Here is a 27,807-nt window from a genome sequence, read left to right as displayed (position 1 = left end):
AGATGCAGCGAGGACGTTCCCACGGGGCTCCAGGGGCACGTGCTGGAGGGTGTCAGTGGCGAACCGTTAGCCGCTTAACCCTTTGGCTGCCGGAAACTGGTCACCAGAAGGGTTGTAGGGGAGGGGAAGGATCTGGATCTTCCGGGTGTGTCTGGCCCTCCAGCCCAGGCCTGGAGGTGGAGGGCGAGGAGGAAGACTGGAGGAAGGGAGGAGAAGAAAGCAATAGCCCGCAGTGTGGGGAGAGTGGGCGGGAGAGGGGGAAGAGGAGAGAATCGGCCTGGAGAGAGGGGCGGGGTTTAGGGAGAGTAAGGCGCGGTGATTCTTGGGTCTGGTCTCCGGGCCCCTCCACGAATGGCCTGGAGCGAATAAGTGCTTGTGCCTGGTTCAGTTTCCCCAGTGGGTGAAAAGGGGCAATTACTGCCCTCCTGGGGGTTAAGATCTCTTTCTTTTTGAGACTGCCTCGTTCTGGGTGCGGGGGAGGGAGAGGACTAGGGGAAGGACAGGGTGCGCCTCCTCTCCCTGGTTTCCACCCCTGACTCCTTCCCTGCCTGCCTGTGCTCCCTAGCTCTGCTCTCCCGCTCTGATGGCGCGCCTATTCGGGCTGCTGCTGCTGCTGCTGCCGCCGCCTCCAGTCCTGCTGTGGGCACAGCTGGAGGACAAATGCAGATGGAATGTGGTGCTCAACAAGTACCGGTCCTTGGGAAAGGGCAGCGAGAAGTTTGTCGAACAGCTACCAATTTCGTTGGTTGAATTATTTAGAAACATGAAGGATTTGCCCGTCGACCTAAATGAGGTAGATGCCTGGCCAGACTGCCCCTCCAGTCTTCTCTCTCACCCCTCACTTCTGTCCTCTCTACTTTGCTCCTTCTGCCCCGCTATCCTCCTAGCCGCCCAGCCCTCCCTCCCTCTCCGCCTTTCCATTTTTCCCACTGGCCTCGGACGCTCTAACCTTCCTCTTAGCCCACGTGGCTCCCGTTCGTCAACCCTGGCCTCTCTCGGGAAATGAGGAAGTTGGACAAGATGGTCTCTGAGTTCCCTTCCGACTCTGCACCTCGTCTCCAGGCTTCCTTCTCTCCTTCCCTCAGGCTCCTTTCATCCCGCTGCCCTGCCATCTTCCCATCTGTCAGTCACTGTATCCTCTCATTGGTCCCCGCCCTTTCATACCTTCAGGACCCTGGAGAGAGCTCCCACCCTGCCAGAGCCCTGACTATCTCTTGCTCTGGGGTTTGGAGAAGGGGATGGGAGGGGAAGATGGGGGTTTCAGCAGGAGAATAGGGTGGGGGGTGGAGGGGGAGGTGTTAGAGTGATCTTACTGAGCTGGATGTATCTCTTCTCTCCAGATGTACCTGGGCTTCCCTTACTACCTGAGAATTAACTATACCTGCTCTGGAGAGGTGAGGGGTGCACTGTGGGAGAGAATGTGGAGGGAGGAATAGAATCAATTAGATGGACAGAAATAGAGTGGGTGGAGGGAAAAATCCTGATTTCAGGATGGAACAATGAGGGTTGCTACTGGGTGGGGAAATCATCTTAGGGTGAATCCAGGAGGCTGACCTTGACCTCAACCAAACAATCTTTGGGGTCCCACCCATCAGAGCTTGACTTCCAGTCCCTAGCACCTTCCCCACTTCCTAACTAATTCACCCAGCCTACTAAAGGAGTTTCTGGACACTGCCAATCCTGCTCCCCCAACCCAACCCATTTCCATTTTTAACCCTCAGTGCTCTCTCTCCTAAAATGGAGAATTCTTGGAAGATTCCCTGGAAGCTGAGGCAGGTGTCTTGTCTCCTCTGGCAGATGGGCAACTCCATTGCTAGAAGTCAGTTCCTATGTGTCCTCTCTTAAAAGGCTTTCCCTTCAGGAGGATTCATGTTGATTGGCAATGGTTGGGGAGGGACAGTAAAATGCTCAAAGGAAATTTTGATCCTCGAGGGCTCACCTGGACTTCAAAGACAGTGCTGGTGCCTTTCTTGACCAACAGGGTACTTTCTACTCTCCAGCTTCCCAGAAATTTTTGTCCTGGGTTCTTGCCTGGGAGAATTCTTTTCTCTGCCCCAGTCTCCCATCTGCTTCAGACAGGCAGGGTCAGAGTCTCTAAGGCTGAGTCATGCCTAGGCACATAGTGGATGAGAGAGGGAGGGTCTGGCCAAGCCCATAGACTGGTCAGTGTCACTCCCTCTTTGGCCTGCTCTCAGAACCCAGAAGCCTTTGTCCGTGGGGGCTTCCTTAAGGGCCTTGTCCCTATTGTGCTGGTCACCTTCTCTGCCCCTGTGAACTTCCGGAAGTGGAAGTCAGAAAGGCTGCAAATTGAAATGGAAGGAGCACCATTTCTAAGCCAGGGTGAGGATCCTCCTCCAACAACAACTGGGCACCAGTGGGAAAGGAAGGACATCATATTGGAGAAGGAGGCTGTCAGAGGGTTCTTGTCAAGAAGTAGGACTGGATGAGGATAGCTCTGTCTTTAGCCCATTTGGTACCTGGGGCATACATGTATGGATTGAGAGAAGACCTGCACAACAGGTCTTGTGAGGTGGACACCCCCCAGTGCTCATCTGGCTCCTGCTCTCTAGCCCAGAGTTCAGCTTCAGGTCACAAAGACCTTGGTGTCCCATACCAACTGGTCACCTTGGACTTTTACTTTTATTGCCCTCTGGTGCCCTTTGTGCCAACTTTTGACCCCTGGGTTTTCTCATATTTGGCCTATTCTTCAGAATGTTTGGCTTTTTAGACCAAGCTAGCTACCCACGGGAACCCCTCTCCAATACAAGCCGGAGGGAAGAAGCTTAGGCCACTAAAGTCTGGCACTTTGTATCAAGGCCCCAATCCCTTGATAGGGTTCTGTTAAGGAGGGAAGACAAGGTGGTGCTGGCTGGGTGAGGGTGGCCCCCAGGCCTGTGCCCACCTCATTCCATCCCTCACCTGCCAGGGACATGCATGACTGAGGAGGGCTGTATCTTGAATTGGTTCACCCCAATGCCCATGAAGAATGGCAGTCTCGTGATGGAAGTTGAAATCAAAAGCAACCGACTGGGAGAGCTCATTAGGAATGCCAGGTGGGTGGGGTCTCAGGGATTCCACCATCCACCAGAGGATGGTGGAGTTCACAGTTGGTCTCCTCGGCCCTGGTGAAAGGTTGGACTAAGTAAGCAGTCTCTAAACCAGAAAAGTTCCTAGAGATGGCCTATTTTACCACCTACCTTTGACAGATTAGGAAACTGGAGCCCAGGGAGGCTAAGTAAAAGATGAATAGAATATAAGCCCATTGAGGGCTTAGAACCTCATAGGTGAGTAATAACTACTTCTTTAACTGAGTTGGATTAAAAGAAGAGGATCATAGAATACTAGACCTTGAAGTGAGCTCAGAGGCATTGAAGTCCTTAATTCTGAAAGGAGGCATTCTGGTGTAGTGACAAGATCACTGAATTTGAAGTTAGAGGAAATGGGTTCAAATTTCTGCTATTTGACAACTAGAATCTCTGTGGTCTTGGGTACTGCCACCTTGGCTCTACCCCTCTAAGCTATTTTACTTGCTAATCTCTCATTAGCTGCCAGGACCATCATTTCTATGATGAAAACTCAAAGCCCTTCCCAGGACCTCTGGTTTCTCAGTGGTAAAATAAGTATGTGGGGGGAGCTTCAGATGGCCAGTGTCTGGGCATCAAGTTGGGATTTGGGGTGAGAAGTCTCCCTCAAGGTTGCCAGGAGCCTAGGAGGCTACTCACTCTCCCTCTGCAGGTTCTTGGTAAATATCAATGGGTTTATGAAAAGAGAGAAGGGCAAACTGATTTTTACCCTGGGAGCTCAGGTGAGAGAAACTAGGGGAGGGGAGTGGGAGCAAAGCTGAGGGGTATGGGGTGTGGGGAAGATGATCCCTCCTGGCTAGGATAGGGGAAGCCAGTCTGTCTTTCTTTCTTCTCCCACTGAGTCCCTTGGGTCTCTCCTCTTAGGCTAGGGGCATAACCCACAGAGACTTTATCAACACTGCATCTAGGCCTGTGTGGTCTACTGTGGGCCAGGCTCCTGTGCTGATCCTTGGAGGCATTCCAGATGAGAAGATGATTCTCATCTCCGACTCTGGTTTTGACGACTTCACCCTCGTGGAGGTGAGGGAAGCTGAGTGAAACTGACTGTGTGGGTGGGAAGATGGGTAAGAGTGGACATTCTCTAGATTTGGGAATTGAGGGAGGGAGAGGAGGGAAGGAGTCACTGATCCTCAAGAACGGGGCATGGCAAGACCACACCAAGCCAAGGGGCATCCCTCTGCTAAAGAGATATCATGGTACATGGGGGTCAGGGTAAAAGGATTTGAGCCTCCATGCTGCCCTTGAATTGCCAAGTCCCTCATCCAAATCTCTTCATTCTCCCCTCTCTCAGACCTCAGTGTCTTTATAAATAATGGGGCTAATGATGATGGGGTGGCCTCTATGTCTCTTTCCTGCTTTCTATCCTATGGAACTCCATTCCTGCATTGGTGGGTTCAGTTGAACATTGATAGCTGCTGGCTGGGCTCACTTGAGTGCTCTCAGGATCAGTTCACAGCTTCCATCTTTGACACCATCTCCACCGAAAGCACCCTCTTCATCCGACAGAATCAGCTTATCTACTATTTCACTGGCAACTACTTCAACAAGGACCTAAAAAGCCATAGCAGCAGTAAGAATCTGGGGATTAGGAGAGCATAGGATTTGGGCCCTCTCTCTTGGTTCTAGCTTCTCCCCCTTCCCACCCTGGAATGGACTTAGTTTTTCTGAGCCTGAAGTCTGACCCAGCACGAAAGAGAAAAATCTTCCAGGAGTGCAAAAAGTGCAGAACTCTCAACCAGATGTTGAGGAAGAGCCAACTGGGGTGATTGAGGGAAGAGTGCCAAGGAGAATGAGGACCAGTTGGCTCAATTTACAGGGAGGGCAGTGAACTTTTGGGATATGTGATGGGGGTCCTTCCATGGAGAGAGTGGGCATGTCTGTGGTCATTTTATTGAGAAGAGAGGGGATGGCCAATGGACATGCCCATTGTCTCCAAGAGGAGGAATTCCAAAGGCTACCTGTAAGCTCATCTAATTGATAGAGGAACTCATCTAACTGAGCAGAGAACTCTTCCCCTTTGCCTAGAGTTTATACAAGATTAAGTTTTCCTTTTGTCTTAGAGCCCATAGCAGGGACATGGCCCAAGCACAGAAAATTATAGAAAAGAAGAATATGAGAAAGGGACCAAACCAGGTTTTGGGGGTTGGACAGATTTTTGGTTCAATAGCAACTTTGGGGAGGTGATGGAGGCTTTCTGAAGGAAGCTAAGCCACTCACAGATGGTCCTGAGAAGTTTCTGGAACTAAGTTTCCCACTTTTGAAATGATTGGGTACCAATCCTGGAGGAGGTGGGGGAGACTTCCATCCCTGAGAAAAGTCCTCCCTCTCCCCTCCCTAGGCAATTGGGTCCGAGTCTTGCATAATCGGTGTATCAAGAAACTATGTCCTGTGGAAATCCATAGCAATGGCTCTGAGTATCTCATGGCCTTGTCTGGGGGCAATGAGGAGGGCTTCTTCTACTTTGGCACCATCACAGGTAGCCTCCCTTGACTTCCTTTCTCTGAAAAGGGACTCTTAGCCCCTGAAAAGTTGGGTTGGCGATATGTGATCCCTGGCTCTGTCAGGATCTCCTTTTCTTGGGCCCCACACTCCCCTCCCCTCACCCTGATGCAAACTTGTATAAAGAAAGATTGGACAGTAAGAGTACCTTGAAGGACCAAGCTATCTTATTAGATGGAGTGCATATTGGGTTTTTTCCATCCATAAGGCAAAGAAAATGAAGACAATAGAATGAAAATTTTCATTCAAAGTAAAACTAGAATAATCTGCTTATAATGATTTGTATTTAAAATTCATTTGCATATTAGGAGGAATTGGAGTAAATTTTTAAAAGAATACTTCTTGCATAAATTGATGTACCTGGTCCTTCTAATGATTTACTTGTATGTGATTTGCAAAGTATCACTTCCATCATTTATTGCCAGTGTGACCTTGAATAAGTCTCTTTATATCTGCCTGGGCCTTTGAATTCTCATCTATAAAATGAAAGTGTTGGACCAGATGGCCTCTGAAATCTCTTCCGGTTGAGATTTGTCCTAAGTTTTATTTTGCATTTGAAATGCCCATGACAAAATGAAAATTCATTCCTGCTTTCTCCTGAGGTATCTCTCTCTCTCTTCCTCCCTCCCTCCCTCCCTCTTTCTCTCTCTCTCTCTCTCTCTCTCTCTCTCTCTCTCTCTCTCTCTCTCTCTCTCTCTGTCTGTCTCACACACACACACACACACACAGAAATATAAGATAAATTGAGGGGAGGGTTATAGGAAGTAAACTGATTAGAAAAGGCTTCCTGTAAGAGGCAGCTTTCAATGGGAGCATCCTTTGCAAGACATAGAATTGGGAGGAGGAATATTAGTACTACATTCTAATTTTAACTATAATGTTAATTGATTGAAGGGGAGCAATTAAAAATCAGCCTAGAAAGATAGCTCGGAGGAAACCACAAAGGTATTAAATGCCAGTCAGGAGTGTATCTTTCATTCTGGAGCAATGGGGACCAAAATGGTTTTTCAGTAGGAATGTGATCAGGGGAGATCTGTGCTTTAGGAAGATTAATAGGTAGCTGTATAGAAGATGGATCGGAAAGGAGATCTTTGAAGCAGAGAGACCAATTAAGAGCCTTTTACAATAGCCCAGGCAAAAGAGATGAGAGCCTTAATGAAATAGTATATTGAACAAGGACATGAAGAGAAGAGAATGGATTTGAGACATGGAGATAAGGCTTGGTAGCAGCTTGGATATAAGAGGAAATATAGTGGGGAAATCAAGAATAATTTTAGATAGTAAGTCAAGTTGACTAGAAAAATGATAGTATCTGTAACAGAAAAAAGGAAATTTAGAGGAGGGGTGGGTTTTCAGGTGTAAGAATTATATAAATTAGATTTTTATGCTAATATGAAAGTTCTAAAGTAATATTGTGGTCACCAATTTAAAAATATTATAGCTTAAGTCAAAATGACGTTTAGTAGCTTTATTTACATAGAGATGGAAAGAGTGAAAGTAGAGAAATATAAAAAGAGGGTAGAGAAAATGTCTAGCCCATCACCATAAGTGTTACTAAGTGTCCATCTCATCTCAGATCTGGCAAGGCTCTGTAATATTCAGCCAGAGGACCTGGTGGTGTCTTCAGCAAGAGTTCCACCAACGTACCTTCCTCCAGTAAAAGAAAGGCTTCTCCTGAACCAATCTCTCCAGAAGCTAGGAAAGGAAGACTAGCTACTCACCACCAGGTCTAGAGATGGGAGGTCCTAGGTTCAAATCTGGCCTCAGACACCTCTCAGCTGTGTGACCCTGGGCAAGTCACTTCACCCCCATTGCCTAGGCCTTACCACTCTTCTGCCTGGGAACCAATACTCAGTAGTGATTCTAAGACAGAAGGTAAGGGTTTGTTTGTTTTTTTTAAAGAATCAAATGACTGCCCCCTGGGCAGTCCTAAGCGGGCAGTCCTAAGCAAAACTTTAGCTGTAATTGGTCCACATAAAATGGAAGAAAGTCAATGGAAGTGATGAAAAGGAATGATCTTTAAAAAAATGCCAAGAACTTCCTGTGAAGATTCTTTTCCATTTTTTGACTTGACTTTGGAGGAGCTCTGACTGAGGATCTCAGACTGCTTCTACTTTCCTTAAAAATACGGGGGGGGGGATGGGGAAGGGGGTTGTGTGGGGGGGGGGTAAGGTGAGTGAAAAAGACTGACTCCTTTCCTGGATTTTTTTATACCCTCACCTTCTATCTTGGAATTAATGCTGTGTATTGGTTCCAAGGCAGAAGAGTGGTAAGGACTAGGCAATGGGGGTGAAGTGACTTGCCCAGGGTCACACAACTGGGAAGTGTCTGAGGCCAGATTTGAACCTAGGACCTCCTCTCTCTAGGCCTGGCTTTCAATCCACTGAGCTATCCAGATGCCCCCCTTTCCTGGATTTTTTGAAGGGACTAGCCTTAAGAGAGACCTACTCTACTGAGAGAGGCTTCTGCATCCCCAGGTTCTTGGCTCAAGGCTCAGGCCCCTCCAGCTAAGGACTATCTAGCCCTGCCTGCAGGGGCTGGAGCAAAATGCTTAGTGTGTAGCCTAGATATCTTACCCTATCCTCTCTCTGATTTTCTTACTTTCACCCTTTCTATATTTTATAAATAATTTGTTAAAATAAATCTCTCTGAAATTTGACTAAATTCCTGGCAACCCTACTCCAAAATAATCCAGTCCAACCTTTTGTACTAATCTCTTACATTTTTCTACCTCTTACAAAAGATATGATATGGAAAGATCATGCAAAGAGACCAAGAAGGGTTTCTTCTTTTTAGTCAGAAGCCTGAAGGAGAATCAAGAAAGAGCAGTATCACAATAACTTAAAGAAATGAGAGTATTCAGGAAGAGAAGGTGGCCAACCATGTCAAAGGCTTCAAGAGAAGTCAAGAAGGCTGAGGACTGAGGAAAGACTTTTGGATTTAGAATTTCAGAGATTGTGGTAAATTTGAAGAGAGAAGCTTTAGTTGAGCTGTAAGGCAGGAAACCAAGATTGCTGAAGATGAAAAAAGTCAGTTGGAAAGTAAAGAAATGAAGACAATGAATATAGATGTCTTTTTGTAAGAAATTGGCAATGAAAAAGAAGTCAAAGATAATGGTTTTGAGTCATGGCAGAGTTGAATGTAAGTTTTTTAAGGATGAAACGGATTTTTGGAATGTTTGAGGCAACATGGAAGGAATTAATAGATTGAGAGTCTGAATATATGAGAAATGTAATGCTCACTGGCACAGGCTTCTGGAGGAGGCCAGATAAATAGCACAGGTGGAGGGACTAACATTGGCAAGGAGTAAGGCCATGTATTTCTCCAAAGTAAAGGTATAAAGGAGTAGGTAGGATAATAATATGGAAAAGGGGAGGGGAGGGTGCTTAGTGGGCTACAGTGAGGTAGCCTGTTTTTTTTTTCTTATTCAAGGAGGAAAAAAGTCCTCTGCTTAGACCAAGGGTTCTTTTTTGAGTGCATGGACACCTTTTGGCAGTGTGGTAAAGCTCATGGACCTCTTCTCAGAATCATGTTTGTTTTTTTAAATAAAATTATTTGTTTTATTAATTTAGAATATTTTCCCGTGGTTACATAATTCATATTCTTTCCTTCCCCTCCTCCCTAGAGCTGACAGCGAATTCCACTGGGTTATACATGTGTCATTATTCAAAACTTATTTCCATATTCATATTTGCAGTAGAGTGCTCTTTTAACACCAAAACCCCAACCATATCCTCATCAAACTGTGATCAGTCATATGTTTTTCTTCTGCATTTCTACTCCCACAGTTCTCACAAGTCCCTCACAATTGTTCTGGATCTGGATATTGCTGTTAGCAGAAAAGTCCATTACATTTGATTGTGCCATAATGTGTCAGTCTCTGTGTAATATGTTCTCCTGGTTCTGCTTCTTTGGCTCTGCATCAATTCCTGGGAGGTCTTTCCAGTACACCTGGAATTCCTCCAGTTCATTTCCTTTCAGCACAATAGTATTCCATCACCATCAGATACCACAATTTATTCAGCCATTCCCCAATCGATGGCCAACACCTTTTCTAATTTTTTGCCACTTTAAAGGACATGGCTATAAATATTTTTTGCATGTATTTTTCACTATTATCTCTTTGGGGTACAAACCCAGCAGTAGTATGACCGGATCAAAGGGCAGGCAAAGGTAGGCCCTTTGGGCATAGTTCCAAATTGCCCTCCAGAATGGTTGGATCAATTTACAACTCCATCAGCAATGCATTAATGTCCCAACTTTGCCACATCTCTTCCAGCATTCATTACTTTCCATTGCTGTCATATTGGCCAATCCGCTAGGTTTGAGGTGGTACCTCAGATTTGTTTTGATTTGCATTTCTCTAATTATGAGAGATTTAGAACACTTTTTCATGTGCTTATTGATAGCTTTGATTCCTTTATCTGAAAACTGTCTATTCATGTCCCTTGTCCATTTATCAATTGAGGAATAGCTTGATTTGTTGTACAATTGATTTTAGTTTCTTATAAATTTGACAAATACCTTTGTCAGATTTTCCCCCAAATTTGTTGCTTCCCTTCTAATTTTAGTTACATTGGTTTTGTTTGTACAAAACCTTTTTAATTTAATGTAATCAAAATTATTCATTTTACATTTTGTAATATTATCTATCTCTTGTTTGGTCCTAAATTCTTTCCTTTCCCAGATATCTTGACAGAAATACTATTCTACGTTCACCTCATTTACTTATAAATTCCTTTTCATATTTAAGTCATTTATCCATTCTGAATTTATCTTGGTATAGGGTGTGAGATGTTCATCTAAACCTAATTTCTCCCATAGTATTTTCCTTTTTTTTGTCAAATAGAGAGTTCTTGTCCCCAAAGCTGAGATCTTTGGGTTTATTGTACACTAAGTTGCCAAGGTCATTTACCCCAATCATATCCCCTCGACCCATGTAATCAAGCAGTTGTGTTTCTTCTGTGTTTCTACTCCCACAGTTTTTCCTCTGAATGTGGATAGTGTTCTTTCTCCTTGATCCCTCCCAAGTTGTTCAGGATCACTGCATTGCCACTAACAAAGAAGCCCATTACATTCGATTGTACCACAGTGTATCCATCTCAGTGTACAATGTTCTCTTGGTTCTGCTCCTTTCACTCTGCATCAATTCCGGAGGTTGTTCCAGTTCATATGGAATTCCTCCACTTTATTATTCCATTGAGCACAATAGTATTCCATCACCAACATACACCACAATTTGTTCAGCCATTCCCCAATTGAAGGGCATCCCCTTATTTTCCAATTTTTGGCTACTACAAAGAGCGCAGCTATGAATATTCTTGAATAAGTCTTTTTCCTTATTACCTCTTTGGGGTACAAACCCAGCAGTGCTGTCTGTATCAAAGGGCAGACAGTCTTTTAGTGCCCTTTTGGCATAGTTCCAAATTGCCCTCCAGAATGGTTGGGTCAATTCACAACTCCATCAGCAATGCATTAATGTCCCAACTTTGCCACATCTCTTCCAGCATTCATTACTTTCCATTGCTGTAATGTTGGCCAATCTGCTAGGTGTGAAGTGATACCTCAGAGTTGTTTTGATTTGCATCTCTCTGATTATAAGAGATTTTAGAACACTTTTTCATGTGCTTATTAATCATTTTGATTTCTTTAATTGAGAATTGCCTGTTCATGTCCCTTGCCCATTTATCAATTGGAGAATGGCTTGATTTTTTGTACAATTGATTTAGCTCTTCATAAATTTGAGTAATTAGACCTTTGTCAGAGGTTTTTGTTATGAAGATTGTTTCCCAATTTGTTGCTTCTCTTCTAATTTTGGTTGCATTGGTTTTGTTTGTACAAAACCTTTTTAATTTGATGTAATCAAAATTATTTATTTTACATTTTGTGATTTTTTCTAGATCTTGCTTGGTTTTAAATTTAATTTAATGATCCTTTCACAAAGATCTGATGTGTATACTATTCTGTATTCATCTCTTTCTAACTCTTGCTGCTGATGAAATATATAGAAATATATAGAAATGCTGGTGATTTCTGTGGGTTTATTTTGTATCCTACACCTTTGCTAAAGTTGTTGATTATTTCCACTAGCTTTTTAGTTAATTCTCTAGGATCCTTTAAGTAGACCATATGATCTGCAAAGAGTGATAGTCTCCTCATCACCTACTTTAATCCCTTAGATAGCCTTTTCTTCTTTAATTACTACCAATAAATAATAGAGGTGATAATGGGCATCCTTGCTTCACTCCTGATCTTACAGGGAAGGCTTTCATTGCAGATGATGCTTAATGATGATTTTAAATATATACTGTTTATTATTTTGAGGAAAGGCCCCTGTATTCCTATACTTTCCAATGTTTTCAATAGGAATGAGTGTTGTATTTTGTCAAAGGCTTTTTCTGCACCTATTGAGATAATCATGTGATTTTGGTTGCTTTGGTTGCTGATATGGTTAACTATATAGACAGTTTTCCTAATATTAAACCATCCTTGCATTCCTGGTATAAATCCCACCTGATCCTAGTGAATAATCCTCATGATAATTTGCTAGAGTCTTTTTGCTAGCATTCTATTTAAGATTTTTGCTTCTCTGTTCAGTAAGGAGATTGGTCTGTTGTTTTCTTTCTTTGTTTTTGGTCTGCCTGACTTCAGAATCAATACCATATTTGTGTCATAAAAGGAATTTGGTGAAATTCTTTGCTTATTTTGTCAAATAGTTTGTATAACATTTGGATTAGGTGTTCTTTAAATATTTGGTAGAATTCATTTGTGAGCTTGATTTTTTCTTAGGGAGTTCCTTGATGGCTTGTTCAATTTCTTTTTCTGAGATGGGATTGTTTAAGTATTCTATTTCCTCTTTTGTTAATCTAGGCAATTTATATTTTTGTAAATATTCCCTCATTTCACCTAAATTGCCATATTTTTGTCATATAATTGGGCAAAATAGTTTCTAATAATTGCCTTAAATTTCCTCTTCATTATCTATTTTTTTCAAAGTGCCAGTTCCTAGTCTCATTTATTAGTTCAATTGTTCTTTTACTTTCATTTTATTAATTTCTCCTTTGATTTCTAGAATTTCCAATTTAGTTTTTTTTTCAGGGATTTTTTAATATATTCTCTTTTTTAGTTTTTTTTTAAGTTTCATGCCCAATTCATTGAACTCTTCCTTTTCTGATTTGTTGATATATGCACCCAGGGATATACATTCCCCCCTGAATACTGCTTTGGCTGCATCCCATAGATTTTGATATATTGTTTCCTCATTGTCATTTTCTTCAATGAAATCAGTAATTCTTTCTTTGATTTGTTCTTTGACCCAGTAGTTTAATCTGCCTTTCCAGAAGCCCTTATTGATTATGAATTTTATTGCTTTGTGGTCTGAAAAAATGCATTTGTTATTTCTGCTTTCCTACTTTTGTTTGCAATGTTTTTATGCCCTAGCACATGGTCAATCATTGTATATGTGACATATGCTGCTGAAAAGAAAATATGTTCCTTTTATCTATCCCTATTTATTTTTATTCAGATAGCTATTAGCTCTAATTTTTCTAACATTCCATTCACTTCCCTCACTTCTTTCTTTTTTCTTTCTTTTTTTTTTTGGTTCGATTATCTGTTCTGACAGGGGAAGGTTAAGGTCCTCCACTAGTATGGTTTTACTATCTATTTCCTCCTTAAGCTCCTTTAATTTCTCCTTTGGAAATCTGAATACTATACCATTTGATGCATATATGTTGAGTAGTGATATTTCTTCATTATTTATATTGCATTCATCAAGACGTAATTACCTTCCTTATCTCTTTTAATGAGATCTATTTTTGCTTTAGCTTTGTCTGAGGTCATAATTGCTACTCCTGTCTTATTTGTCTCAGTTGCAACCCAGTAAATTCTGTTCCACCCTCTTGCCTTTACCCTGTATATGTCTACATGCCTCAAGTGTGTTTCTTATAGACAATGTATGGTAGAATTCTGGTTTTTAATCCATTCTGCTATCCGCTTCCTTTTTATTGGTGAATTCATCCCATTTACATTCATAGTTATGATTACTGTCTGTGTATTCCCCTCCATTTTGACTTCTTGCCTTTTCTCTTATCCTTCTAACCCTCCCCTCCAACTTTTTGCTTTTAGTCAGTCTCCCCCCTTTCCCCTCCCTAATGTTACTCCCCTTCCTACCCCTCCTCTCTTATTATTCTCCTCTTACTATAGTGCCTTTAAAACAACCCCCAGCCCCTCCCTCCCTTGTATTGCTCCCCTTCCCATCCACCTATTTATTGCCCTTCTACTCTATAGAGCAGGATACAATTCTCTTCCCCAATGGATCTGATTGTTCTTCCCTCTCTGAGTCAATTCCACTGAGCATAAGATTTAAGTATTACCTATTGACAATCTCTTCTACTCTTCCATTATATTGGTCTCCCCACCTCTCCCCTGTGTGCTTCTTTATGAAATATATATTTACCCCATTTTTTCTCTTTTCCTATTTCTCTTAATATTATCCTCTTTTTTACCCCTAGTTTTTAATATTTTTTTTACATATCATCCTATACAGTTTGTCACTATACCCTCAAGTATACTTCTTCTAGCTACCCTGATGATAATAACACTTTTTTAAGAGTTACCAGTATCATCTTTTCATATAGGAATGCAAATGATTTGACCTTATTTGGGTCCCTTGAAAAATTTTTTTTCCTTTTCTTAATTATGTTGATTCTCTTGAGTTCTATATTTAGGCATCAAATTTCCATTTGGTCTTTTCTCCAGGAATTCTTGGAAATCCTCTATTTTATTAAATGACCATCATTTCCTCTGCAAGAATATAGTCAGTTTTGCTGGGTAGTTGATTCTTGGATGTAGACCTGGTTCCCTTGCTTTCTGGAATATCATATTCCATGCCTTCTGGTCTTTCAGTGTGGTTGCAGCCAAGTCATGTGTATCCTGACTATGGCTCCTTGATATTTGAATTGTGCATTGAACTATAGTTATTAAAATAGTTTTAAACAGTAAGTTCACAGATCTCAGGTTCAGAATCCTAAAAAGATCAAAATTAATATTACCTTGAGTTTCTACTGTATTGATTCTATAATGTAATTGATCTTGTGCTATCTGTGTCTGCCTAAAACCATCTTGTTCCATCCTTGAATTGAGCACAGGAATTGACCTTTCCTTCAGAGTTTAAAGGGATAATTAAGAGAGAAGTTGTTTTCTCTCGTACAGATAACCCTTGGGGAACTTCAGGATATATAGCATCTGTCCTTGTGAAATTAGGGGAGATTTTTATCTCATCCAAGGAAGCAGCAAATCCAGTCATCTTGATCCCCTGGCAGTGATTACAAGATGCAGATGAGTCTAATAAAACAATTAACATTCCTTAATTGTCAAGAGAGGGGCATGATTAGTCTTGCCTGGATGCCTGCTCACTTTTCTTAATATACCCAATTGTGATGTTCATGACTACCAAGACCTCTTCTTTCGGTCCCTTTCCCCTTCTCACTGGAATATCTGGTTTACTGAGATGGCCAGTCTGAGCTGCTTTTTAACAGTTATACATCCAAAAAAAGTTATACATATCACTGTTAATAAACTGGGTTTTCTCAGTCATGTATCTCTACCTGCCTTTATTAAATTTACCTGAGACAATCCCTGACTGAAAGGAAAGAAAAGGTTTGAAAGAGCTGCCCCGAGGAGCTAGACAGAGAACCCCAAGGAAGAATTAAAGAATTTCTATGCAGCTTTGAGGACCCTCTTGAGATTAGGAGATGGAAGTTGGCAAAGGACCTAATTCATATAACAGTGAGACTTGTATTAGTGGTGTTCAGCAGTGTGTAAGGAGGACTGAGGTGATGTGTAGTGATAGCTAAATTCTTATTGGTCAATGATTTGGGTCCTGTCTGAATCTTCATGACCCCCTTTGGAGTTTTCTTGGTAAAGATAATGGAGTGGTTTTGTCACTTCTCCTCTAGCTCATTTTCCAGGGAAACAGAGACAGAGTGGAGTGACTTGCCCAGGGTTACCCAACTAGGAAGATCCCAAGGTCAACTTTAAACTCAGGAAGATAATAGATAAAGAAAGGAGATAATTGCCCTGCCCAAGGGAGTCAGCAAAATGTGAAGAGAGATTCTGAGCCCCAAGATTTGGAGAGAAGGTGGGAGTAGCGAGCCTTCAGATGGAGAATATGGCCTTTGGGTGGGGCTCTTTCCTCCCCACAAGGGTCCTGCATCAAGAGGTGGTATCAGTTTTGTTCACAGGAGTTGAGCCAGCTTTGACAATCATAGGTCTGGTATGCTGGATATTGGAGGGTGGCTCAGTGTTACGATTTTTGCAGTTCTCTATGTTTATTCTGCATTGCCTTCCTAGGATAATAGGGCAGTGAGGTGGTACAATAGATAAAGCACAGGTCCTGATGACAAGAAGACGTGGTTGCTTTCTTTCTTTTTTTAACCCTTACTTTCTGTCTTACAATACATACAACTCTGTGGCAGAAGATGGGTAAGGGCTTGACAATGGGAGTTGAGGGACCTGCTCAGGGTTATGTACCTGGGAAGTATCTTAGGTCATATTTGAACCCAGGTCCTCCCTATTCCAGGCCTGGTGATCTTATCTTTTGTACTACCTGGATGCCCCAAGACCTGATTTCAAATACAGCCTCAAACACTTATTACCTCACTTTCCTCATCTGTAAAATGAGCTGGAGAAGGAAATGGCAACCACTCCATTGTCTTTGCCAAGAAAACCTCAAAATGCAGTCACCAAAATTCAGACATGACTGAAACAACTGAACAATATGCTTGCATGGACATGTGATTTTGTTACCCCCACGGTAAAATTGACTAAATGACTGGTGCTTTATTCCTGTGATTAACAGAATAGATCACTCACTTCACTCAGTCAATCCACAAGCATCTATTATTAAGTGCTTGCTCTGTGCCAACCACTGATAAAAAAGAAAAAAACAAAATAGCCCCTTCTAAGATATTAACTCCTATCAGTGGGTTCTACAAAAAGGAGGCTTCCGAGGGCATCTGGGTAGCTCAGTGGATTGAGAGCCAGGCCTAGAGACAGGAGGTCCTGGGTTCAAATCTGGTCTCAGATACTTCCCAGCTGTGTGACCCTGGGCAAGTCACTTAACCCCCATTGCCTAGCCCTTACCAGTCTTCTGCCTTGGAGCCAATACACAGTATTGATTCTAAGACAGAAGGTAAGGGTTTAAAAATATTTTTTTAAAAGATTTAAAAGGAGACTTCCTCATCCAGTCCTTGAATTTGTTATTGCCAACTTGAGTAGTAATGCCGCACAGAGCTTTAACAAGGATAAGGCAGGTGGCGTGCTTGCCCAGAGCACAAAAAACAGAGAGGTGCCAAAAAACTGATTAATTTCTTATCCCAAGAATTCTAGGCCATTGTGTAATCTTGCCTTGTTTCTGATGTGGATGGCTGGCATAGAAGTATGTGTTTTTTCCTTTGCCTGACGCCCACCTTCAGGGTGCTTGGTGGTAAGGTCTGGGGGCAGTGCCAGGCTGGTGACACAGGGTATCTAAATCCAGTTCTGGAGATAGACTGGGGTTAGATCCCACTGCATGGAGGCAGTACTAGAGCACCCAGTAGGAGGCAAGTGCAAGGCTTGGGGCTTGGGGTTCAACAGTGACACCCAAAGGAGAAATGGAAAGTAGGTTGTGAGAGTGATTCCAATACCAGTCTGACATTGGGGACGAGGTCTGGCATATCCCTCTGTTCCTTTGGGTAGAGTGCCCTTGTGGCTTCCCTCTAACCATGGCCAGAGAATGAGAGGGAGGCAGCTCTGCCTTAGCCCTAGGGCTGACCCCTGTCCTCATGCCCCATTCCTCCCTTTTTCCCCAGATGGCAAAGTGAATTTTAAGAGGATGCCTATTATGAGATCCTTGTGTGACATCTTGAAAGGTTTGGTGCTTGCCTGGGGCAGGTTGTGGGAAGCTGCTCATCCCACCCACCTCCCAGAGTGGGTTTATGGGAGGAGGGAGAGATATAGTCGTTCTGGAGTCCTCCAAGGGAGCTGCCTGGGACCTAGGGCTGGGGAAGCGGTATGGGGTAGAGGAAGGAGAGGGCTGGGTTTGGTTAGTCCTACTTTGACTGGCTTTGTGACCTCGGCTTGTGCTTCCGCTCTCTCATCTATAAAACGAGGGTGTTGGGCTCTGCGACCTCTAAGGTCTTGTGACTTTCTCCGGATAGGCTTTGATTCTCAGGATGTCCAGGGACCTGGGTAGGCCATCGCCCCTGGGAAGGTCCCAAGCTCTCTGGCTGGGGAGAGGAGGTCTTGCCAAGGATATGGGTCCACAGGGGAGGGCCTGAAACCCCAAGGAAGCTGTCAGTGCCCGAAGGGGTTCTGGGTCCTTCCTGGAAGGGGCCAAAGACTTCCACTGGACAGCATCAGACCAGCAATCCTGGCCACATCCCTGCAGCTTCAGCATGCTGGCTTCACTGGGTGGTGTACCAAGGGGAGGAACAGAGGTTCTTCCTTCTCATGGAGTTTGCCCAAGGCAACAAGACAAGTTTCCAGCTCTTGGTGTACAGAGCACTTGCTACGGATTCCAACTTCGACTCAATCTCCATGCTCTTTCAAATTCCCCCCTTCATTCCCCTGGGTAGGAGGAAAAGAGACCCGACAACTTAAGAGGGATCCAAAGGCTAGAGACCTAGGGAAATCTGGGTAGGGAGAGGGCTGGCTTGGGCTGGAAGGTGAGAGGCTGGAGTGCTGGGGGTTTGGGGAAGAAGAGGGGGGCAGGCTTGGGGGTGGGACAAGGGCAGGGGAGAGAGATGGGGGAGTTCACTGCAGCAGTGCTGGATCCCTGGGCAGGTAAGGACATGGATTTTGTGATGCTGCTGGGCATGGAGACATACACTGACTATCCCCTGGTCCCCAAGGGTCTGTTCCACAACCCTTTCTCCAAACTGCTGTTCATTTGGGGCAATGCTATTCTGCAGAGGTGAGGGCAATGGGGAAACTAGGTGGGGGGAGGATATCCAGGCCAGTAGCCATTTGCAAAACTTGAGATTCCCTGGGGGACCAGAAACCTGTCCCTCTAGCCTCATCTTCCATTTGGGAGTTAGCTATAGCCTTCCTCTTACCCATGATGTCCTAAGTCACTTAGGTGACTAGACTTTGAGATTGTGGAAGTAGATGAAGTGCTAGGCTTGGAGTAATGAAGACCTGAGTTCAAATCAACTTGACATGATAGTCAAGTCCCTCAGCCTCAGGTTCCTCATCTGTGAGATGGGAGCAATAATAATAATAGCACCTACCTCCCAGGGTAGTTGATAAGATATGAAATGAGATGGTATGTGTAAAGCTCTGGTATGACATAAATGCTAGTGATTAAGTCTAGATTCTGGACTTGATGGCCCTAAGACTCTGGGCTAGAGCAAATAGAGCTCTGAGTTCAAATTTTGGCCATTGACTCATATGATTCAAGCTCTCTATTTCTCCATCTGTCCAGTTGGGACACTGGATTCTGTGATTCTTAAAATGTTTAGCCTGGAGAGTTAGGGGTGGAAAGGGTGAAGGAGGTGGGGAGAAATGGGTGGGATTTGCATGGAGAACAGCAGAGAGAGACTGAGCTCTTAGGGCTCCCCTCAGATGCATTTGAGCAAACCTAGAGTTCCCTGCCTTTTCCCCCCACAGCTATGACTACAAGAATTTCATTTACCTGGCGGAATTCCCCAAGGAGTCGGTAATAAAGTACATGACCAGCTCCTACCGAGGTGAAGTGGCCTGTGTCACTGAAACTGAGGAGGTGAGAAAGAGGATGTTGGTCCAAGCACTCCATGACTTCTGATTCCTCATTCTCTGTCCCCTGATGAACTCAAGACCCCTCTCTGGGGACTCTGTACCTTGCATGGCACAAGGGCCCCTCCCCCAGGGCACCACCTTCCCTAATACCACAAGGGATCCGTCCTGGATCCCTAAACTCCTGTCCTCCCTCACTTTTCCCCTTCTTGTCCCTCCTGGCTTCTCTGCCCCCAGATCTGGTTCATTGTTGAAGGCAGCTTCAAAGTGTATCAACTGTACCCATCAGAGGGCTGGAACATACTTTTTGCCCTTTCCCATATGGAGGCCTCCAGCTTGTATTTACATAATGAGACCTCAATCAGTATCTTCTATGACAGTATGGGTCTGCAGCAGGTGAGCAGAACGGAATACAGATGTTCCAAACTGGCCTGGCCACCCAAGAAGGGATCCATCCACATAGGGCTGAAATGACCTTCTCTCCCTCTTCACCTCATTCTACAGCTAGTTTACCAGGTTGATGACCAAGGGGAAGGGAGGCTGCTGAAAAGGCTACTGCCAGTGAATGAGATCTTGGTGTATCAGCAGCTCCGTCACACTACCTATGAGATCACTGATGGGTATGAGTGAACAGGAGCCCACCTATCCATTGGGAATGACAAAGGGTTTGGGTTGGGTTAGGGGGTGGGGAGGTGAGGATAAAGAAGTTGCCATAGCCCCAAGGGCCCTTCCCATGCAAAGTCATCTGGAGTTGCCCTTGAATATCAAGCTTAGGTGCCATCTTCACAAAGCCTTGTGAGACCCCACCAGGTGAAAGTAATGCTCTTATTCCCCATTTCTTCTCATGCTTTGCCTAGCCCTTCACCATTATCTCACAATCTTGTATTCCAGTTATTTTTTACTTGATTTTTCCTTCCCCTTGTTCTTATGCTATAAGCCCATGTTGTCAAACATATGTTATCCATGCCAGAGGGGGATGCTCCACATGTGCCTGAGAACATTCCTCACTTCTCACCCTCTGCCCAGCAGCCCAATGGGAGTACTTCCTCCCTCTCCTGTCTGGGTAAGAGGGCAGCTCACATTTGGCATGAGGGTTGCCGTTTGGGCACTTGGTCTCTAAAAGGTTCACCATCACTGCTGTAAGCTTTGTTATATCACCATTCTCATCTTACCAAGTATTTGCGAAATAAATGTATGAATGGGCAAATGGACAGAGGGTTAATATGTAGCTGAATAGATGAATACATAGAAAGATAGATGAATTAATGCATGGATAATCATATGAATGTACTAATGGATGGGTGGTTGATATGTGTAAAGACATGAATAGATGGACAGAAGGATAAATGGATAGGTAAATCAACAGACAGATGATTGACCTACAGCTTCATAAATGCAATGGATAGATATATATGGGTGAATGGTTAGATGGACTGATAATAGATGGCATGCTTTTTAAAAGAACTGATAGGGACCTTGCTCAGGTTGGGGTAGGACTCCTCTCTAATCTCCTTTCTTTGTCCTTCCTAGGTTAAAAAGCACCCTCAACTATAGGAATCTCTGCCCTTTCCAGATGATGCAGCTGGAGGACCTGCCAGCCCCACAAAAGTACACAAGGCTGGAGATTTATCATGCAGAGCCTCCTATCATAAGTGCTGAGTCTGGCTATCACACCAAAGTCTCCTTGGCCCTATATCAGGGGCTTGTCCACCACCTGCTTTGGCTGCACTCCAAGTATAATAAGGTATGTGCTGGTGCATCTAGTAGAAGTCCAAAGCAGGGCAGAGGCAGTTGGAGAACTCAAGGAGTTTCCTTCCCCAGCACCTGCTTGTACCTTCTCTGTTGCCTTTCTAGCCCTACGCTGATCCTGTCCATGACCCTACCTGGAGGTGGTGGAGGAATGACAAACAACATAAGGTGAAAGGGATGGGTAAAGGTAACTCCTCAGCCTCATCTTGCCCATTCTATCCATTCTTCTTGGGGTATAGGATGGGAAGGAAATTTAGGGGAGTGTTTAGGCAAGCCTTGTGGGACATGGGCCAGAGGGTTTCAGCAGTGTGATTCAGAAGAGCTTGTTAAATTCTCAGAGCATGCATTTATACCTTGAAAACCAGCAAATACTACAGCTGGAGATCCAGTTGTTCAACCATTGACCAGCATGCTACTCCACTGGCCTTGGGGTCTCAGGGACCTGGGACAGGTGATATCATAGTTAAGGATAGAAATTAATCCTTTGGATCACAAGATCTAAAAAGCATAGGAATGAATACTTGGATGTCAATATGGCATCAGTGTAGGTCCTTAGGTGAGTGTCACAAGGATCTGTACTTGGCTCTGTGCTAGTTAGCATTTGTATCAATCACTTGAATAAAGGCATAATACCATCATGAAACCTGAAGCTGATAGAAAGGCGAGCTAGCTTACAAAATGGCTGAACAGAGTCTAGAATGAGCTGAATCTAATATGAAAAATTTCAGGAGAGAATAAATATAGATTTTTGACCCAAGGTCAATGTCTCAAGGGCAAGTTAGGGAAGGTATGGCTACACATAGGAAAAAGATCTTAGGGTCTTGCTAGTGAAATATAAATTCCCTTTTTGATGTGACAGCCAAGAATGCCAGTCTTTGGCTTCATTAAGAGAAAACCAAGGAGGTAAGAGGGACTCCGCCTGTACTCTACCCCAGTCAGATTACACATGAACAGTTGTGTTTCATTCTGAGTTGCACATTTCCATAATGCCACTGACAAACTACTATAGTCTAGAGGAGGGCATGAAGGATGGTGAGGTCAGATGTATCCATAGCCTGACCAGTCTCTCCTTGTTCTTGACAGGCTTTCTATTACTACCAAGCCAGTAATTTTCAGAGCGCATTTGGTGTATACATTAACATGAACAGCTATGGCAAGGATTATACAAAGAGGACCACGTATCTCTTCCCTGACTACATCTACCTGGACAAGGGGACCATCTATAGCTTCTCCATTTACCTCTCCTCTCGTTTAATTACCAGGAGAGGTGGGCAAGCCTACAGGGTCTCCAAGGTTTGGGGCACCAGGCAGGGAACTGGGAGGAGATTCTCTGAGCCACTGGCCCACCTTTTTCCTCCCTCCCCACCTCTTTCAGCCCGGACCCTCAAAATCAAGGAGGAATTGCGTCTGGCTGTGACACTGACCCACCCAGGTTGTGTGTCAGTAAGAGTGAAGGAGCAGAATATCATGAGCCAAAATGGCATCCTCTTCAAGGTGGGAGAAGCCAGCTGTGTGCACATACATGTGTGTGTTAGGGTGTGTGTACTCTTCTGGGAGTGTGTGTCTTTTAGCTACAATCCAATGTACCTGGATGCTTGGCCAAGAATGGAAGCCACCTCCTAAGCACCAAATGAGGATACTGACTCAGAGAAACCAAAGAAATGGTCTAGAGTCCAGACCAGGGCAGATATCAGTTGTAAGACCCAAGGCTTTTGGCCAGTAGAGTGCCTCAACTCAATTCAGTACCATAAGTCAGTATTAGGTGCCTTTTATGTGCCAGAGATTGTATAAGACCTAGGATACAAAGTCAAACAACAAAGCAGTTGTTTTTCTTCTCTGATGGAGTTTACATTCCACTGAGGAAAAGGGCACAAACACACCCACATGTAGGCACCCAGTCATCGTCACAGAAGAGTTGTGATTGAGTAGTCTAGCTGGGATGGGCTTTGGGGGGGCCTGGCTAGAGTCGGATCTCTCCTTCCTTCCCCTCTCCTTAAGAGGACTAGGGATGAAGAGGGATAGGGAGGAGTGCTCCAGGACTCCAGCTCCTTAATGCCTTCCCCACAATCTGACCAGGTGATTCTCAAGGACAGACTTGTATGCTTTGATCAAGGTATCAGTGGACACAACCTGATGAAAACATCTGTACTCATCAAGGTGGGGGACAGGAAGGGGCCTGGATGGGAGGGTGGCTCATAAATGACAGGATTAAAAGAGGGAAATCTCCAGTTGACACTTAAAAGCAAAGAATCCCTCATGCCTGGGACAGGGCCCAGATTGCCTCCCTTCTCTCTACCCCCCAATCTTGATAAGAGAAGTCACTGAAAGTGGATGACAGTAAAGGAATTGGGGGTCAGGCTAGGGGGGGGGGGCTGTTCAGCACTGATCAGTACTCTCTACAGGTGGTTGGTTCAGCTGGGAAGTGCTTTCTTAAGACCCCAAGTGGACATCTGATGCAGGTAAACCAGGAGAGATCATTGGGGCCTGATAAATTCTTGGGGGACACTCTCTGGTCTGGCCTCTGGTCTTTCCAAAGCTTACTCAAAACTGACTCTTACCCCCCACATTCCTTATGGAAATAGCAAAAATGATGAAATGGTCCTTGTCCTTGGATGGTTTCAAGTCATCCTTCATTCCCTGGTCAAAATGTTCCCTGCCCTTCAGATCCTAGAGAATGAGGAGGAAGGGACCTTAGAGGTCCAGGCACATATCCCATTTCCCCCTTTCTTCATCAGCTCTGCATATAGTGGGCAGGACACAACTATAAGGAACTCCTCATGCTACAAGCTTAGAGGGATCTCAGTGGGTCGCCTAAATGGGCATATTGTGTTCCTGCTTCCCCATGACTTATTCTAAAAGGGACAATGGGAGATGGGGAACAATGGACGGATTTGTTGTTTTTCTCTTTAGTCTCCTAATCCTTTCTTCCTCTCTCTTTTCCTTCTCCCCACTTCCTGCACAGGGCAATACAATGATCCCCATGTTCATTGGCTGCCCCCCAGGCAAGCGGTTGGCCTTTGACATCACTGCTACCCTTAAATACAACAAGGAGGAAAATAAGAGATACTTTGACTGCGTGCACCCAGACCCTGAAATGCCTTGCTTCTTATTCAGTGATGGTGAGAGTGGGGCCCCTGTCCAGCCCCCCCCCCCAGCCCAGGACCTTCCCCCAGCCCAATCGCTCCTCTGCCCTACCAACACTCTACCTTCCCTCCCAATTCAGCCTCATCTTTTCCTCCCACAGTTTTCTTCCCTTTCTTCCTGATCCAAGACATGGTGACTGGTGAGTCAGGAAGCTTCAATGGCAGGTGAGTCCCCTGCCTTGCCTTTCCTGGCTACCATTTGGGGAGGCCTGGGGAAAAAAACACAAGACCCATTTCCCTAGATATTTCCTAGGGAATATAAAGGCATTAGATAGATGCCAACTGTGGGATACAACCCACACCCCAGGAGGTGCTCTTTCCTTAATTCCAAGGCTATCTTCTTCTCTGTAGACCTCCCCTCCTGGGCTCTGCCTACTGAACACTGGGTGTGTGTTATTTTAGGGAGAAGGAGGTACAGCTTGGGAGAGGGAGGTAGTAGGGTGAGGACAATACTCTCTTCCTTTTCCAGAGCAGGGAAGAGTTTCTGGGGGAAGGGAGGGGACTGGCAGACTGGTTGGCTGGCCCTTTATTGTCCAAGCCCCTATATCTCTGGTACAGCTACATCTTGAAGGTGATTGGTGGAGGAACATCCCTGGATGACATTGTGGATTACTCAGAGGCTGACATCTTCCGATACAACAGCCCTGAGGACAAGTAACTATTGACTTCAAACCCATGGAACTCCATGACTCCCTTCCCTATAATGTCAGTCTTTCTTGGTTATTCCCTCCAAACTCTTTTTACTTATAGGATTTGTGGACCCAGAAAGGCAGATACAGGCATAGACAGATAAACTTTTGTTGTTGTTGTTTAGTTAAGTCAGTCATGTCCAACTTGGAGTGGTTTGCCATTTCCTTCTTCAGCTCATTTTATAGATGAGAAAACCGAGGCAAACAGGGTAAAGTGACTTGACCAGGGTCACACAGCTAGTAAGTGTCTGAAGTCAGATTTAAACTCAGGTCTTCCTGACTCCAGACCCAGCACTCTGTCCCAGAATAAACTTCAGCCTCTGCAAATACTGGCATGGGTGCCTCCATCTACTAATCATAGTATCTCTGAGTTGACAGGGACCTAATTAGCTATCTAGTCTGACCTGTAGACCTGACCAACAACCCCATCTATGACCACCTCAACAAATGGTCTTCCAATCTTTGCTTGAAGACTTTCATTAAAGGAGTGTTCACCACCCCCCAAACCCTTCAGCTTCTCTTCTGGTTAAGAGGTTTTCCTATCTTTGGGTTGAAACCCAATGATATTTCTATCTACCTCTCCTCATGCACAAAATCAGATTTTGAGCTGAAAGAATGGAACCCCCTCATTTTAGAGATGAGCACTCTGAGGACTAGAAGAGTAATTTGTCCAAGCTCATCTATCTAATAGGTATCAGAACTGGGATTCAGACCCCAGGCCTCTGACTGTCTAAATCTAGCCCTTCACCCATTGCCCCATGCTTGGCCAAAGTGGGGCCAAACAATCCCTCTAATCTCTTCTGTCCACATGACAGCCACACAATTCACTGAAGTCAGCTCTCATGGCCCCTTTGGGTCTTCCCTTCCCCAAACTAAACATTTTTAGAATCATAGATTTAGAGTCAAAGGTCACTGGCCACCTATGCTGGGCTCAAAAAGTATTTGTGAAGAGTGCCTACTCTGAGCTGAGGCACCAGGTCTTGGGCATGCCTATGTCCAAACATGTGCATATTATGGGGGATTGTTGGATGGTCTAGGAGGCCCCAACCTGAACTGGAACATGGTCTTTCCTCCCTCTAGTACCAACAGCCTCATCTGGATTGTCAAGAGCAACTCAACTGTTAGTCAGTCCTTTAGCATCCTGAGGCATAATACCTCTGGCATTGAGTATGCAAGACCCTATTCCCCCCCCCCCAACCCTTCTTTCTGCCTGCCCATTATCTAAAGCCTGATCCCAGCCCTCCAGGAAAGGGATGGAACTCTCTACCTCCCCAATATCCCCAGGCTATCCTTGGTCACCTTTAGGGATGGAGGGACTAGGTGGGTGGGGGATACTGAATCTCTGGGTCTATCCTCTCCTGAATTCAAGGTCTCTTGACCTCCCCCCCCAACCTGTGGCTCCCCAGGTGGCTGTGCCTGGAGAACTCTCCTTGTTATGACATCGTTCCTAAGAATATCTATTCCCCTGACTTCTATTTCAAAGTCATGGTGAGCAACAGGTAAGATCCTATGAGAATATATGAAGATGGGGTGAGGTGAAGGGAGATGGTCCAACCCCACCAGGAACAAACCCTGTTGTCCCTCTTTCCTGGCCAGGGGTGTGGACAAGAGCACCTACTGTGATTATCAGGTCATCTTCTTACTCCACGTTCATGGTCTCCCACTCAGCAGCAACAGGGCCCTCTTGTATCTACTGGTGAGCCTCCCTCTTCCCTGCCCCTCCCTCTCACAAACCTCAACTCCTTTCCCAGTCTTCCCCCAATCTGGTGTGCTGGGAACAGCTCTAGGTCTAAAATCAAAGGACCTGCATTAGAAGCTTGGCTTTGCCATTTCCCTGTGTAACCTTAGCCAAGTAATTTGACCACTTCTGGCCTCAGTTTCCTCATCTCTCTAAAATGAAGATTAGGTGTCCTCTGAGTTCTCTTTCAGCTCTAAATCTGTACTCCTAGGGAGCTCCCTATTCCCTCCCTCCAAGTGCTAAATGATTGATTCCTTCCCTGCCTTAATGTTGTTGCTATCTAGAGCTCCTCCCTTCATGATCATCTCTTCCCTAAAACCTTTAGGGATCCTCCCCTATCCCCAGCCTTTCATTCCATCTCTTTTGGAGTTCTCAGAGATTTCTTTCCTTCATTAGTTGCTCTGCCCAACTATCCTGAGGCTGAGGCTCATACCCCTCCTTTTTGCCCCCACCAGTTATCCATGACCATATACTTGGCCATTGTCTTTCTCTACGTCCTCTATTGCATCATCTTTACACCCTTGAAGAAATGCTGGAATAATTTCAAGTGGAAGTTCAATAACCTGATCAATACAGGTGAAGCTGGGATCAGCTGCTCAGAGGCTAGATCTCTATCCAAGGGCTGGCTAGGGGCTAGCCAGCCAGGATTGGGAACAGGGATGAGGAACAAGATAGAGAAAAGGGCAAGAGCTGCTGAGCTGCACTGGGAGCCTAACTCACTAGGCTCTTTTCCATGCAAAATTTTTTATTTCAGACACATCATCCAGCATGTCTCTCCCCAGCAATAGTAGTTTCAGAAGCACATCACTTCAGATAAGTGAAGATACAGTTTCCCGAAGGTTAAAATCCAAGAGAAATAGTTGAGGCTCTGACAGCCTTTGGCTCTATCTTCCAGCTTCTCCTTTTCTTTCTTATCCTCCCCTCTTCCTCCCATCCTTTCTAGCCTATTTTTTTCCCTTTCAGGATCTCCCCAGTCCTCCCAGGATACTCCATTCCTCTCTAACCCTTCCAAACTCTTCCCAGCCCTTCTATATCCTCTCCTTTTGCCTCTCAAGCTCCCCTGTCCTCTTTCATCCCTTTTGGCACCCCCCCCCTTCCTTCCAGTCTCCCACATCTTCTGGATCATTCATTAAAAAGCCATCTCAAAGGAA

General features: G+C 44.6%; 1 protein-coding gene and 1 long non-coding RNA gene across 7 annotated transcripts; one reads left to right on the top strand and one right to left on the bottom strand.

Moving 5' to 3' along the window:
- Window positions 1–27,807, top strand: CATSPERG (cation channel sperm associated auxiliary subunit gamma). 5 transcript variants are annotated; one of them, XM_007491774.3, is made up of 29 exons: window positions 1–145; window positions 566–793; window positions 1,341–1,394; window positions 2,196–2,340; window positions 2,927–3,053; window positions 3,736–3,805; window positions 3,948–4,103; window positions 4,482–4,653; window positions 5,422–5,559; window positions 17,435–17,494; window positions 18,013–18,195; window positions 18,408–18,537; window positions 19,233–19,344; window positions 19,575–19,733; window positions 19,842–19,957; window positions 20,868–21,081; window positions 21,192–21,254; window positions 22,170–22,353; window positions 22,462–22,580; window positions 23,163–23,243; window positions 23,489–23,545; window positions 24,049–24,205; window positions 24,331–24,394; window positions 24,788–24,883; window positions 25,999–26,085; window positions 26,325–26,417; window positions 26,515–26,614; window positions 27,112–27,232; window positions 27,411–27,807. In XM_007491774.3, the coding sequence occupies exons 2-29, from the start codon at window positions 584–586 to the stop codon at window positions 27,518–27,520; spliced, it is 3,378 nt and encodes a 1,125-aa protein (XP_007491836.1). In that variant the 5' UTR covers window positions 1–145; window positions 566–583; the 3' UTR covers window positions 27,521–27,807. The 5 variants fall into 5 exon arrangements, with proteins under 5 accessions (XP_007491836.1, XP_007491838.1, XP_056652135.1 ...); XM_056796157.1 differs by having other exon boundaries at window positions 30–793; XM_007491776.3 differs by lacking the exon at window positions 27,112–27,232 and having other exon boundaries at window positions 28–793.
- Window positions 14,209–20,015, bottom strand: LOC130453937 (uncharacterized). Of its 2 annotated transcripts, XR_008911610.1 has the most exons (4): window positions 19,642–20,015; window positions 19,258–19,336; window positions 17,679–18,191; window positions 14,209–14,610 (listed from the first exon to the last, which is right to left on the bottom strand). It is a non-coding gene; the product is annotated as an uncharacterized LOC130453937 (long non-coding RNA). The 2 variants fall into 2 exon arrangements; XR_008911609.1 differs by lacking the exon at window positions 14,209–14,610 and having other exon boundaries at window positions 15,107–18,191.

The sequence above is a fragment of the Monodelphis domestica genome, chromosome 4, assembly GCF_027887165.1.
Source record: "Monodelphis domestica isolate mMonDom1 chromosome 4, mMonDom1.pri, whole genome shotgun sequence".
Lineage (NCBI taxonomy): Eukaryota > Metazoa > Chordata > Mammalia > Didelphimorphia > Didelphidae > Monodelphis > Monodelphis domestica.
This window is presented reverse-complemented; position numbering and strand designations above follow the sequence as displayed.

What these genes read in the sequence shown, in the direction of transcription:
- CATSPERG (XM_007491774.3), top strand. Translation starts at nt 584, where the DNA reads ATGGCGCGCCTATTCGGGCTGCTGCTGCTGCTGCTGCCGCCGCCTCCA. An exon ending in ACTATACCTGCTCTGGAGAG is followed by an intron (nt 1,395 to 2,195) that starts GTGAGGGGTGCA and finishes GCCTGCTCTCAG; the next exon opens with AACCCAGAAGCCTTTGTCCG. An exon ending in CTTGTGTGACATCTTGAAAG is followed by an intron (nt 17,495 to 18,012) that starts GTTTGGTGCTTG and finishes ACATCCCTGCAG; the next exon opens with CTTCAGCATGCTGGCTTCAC.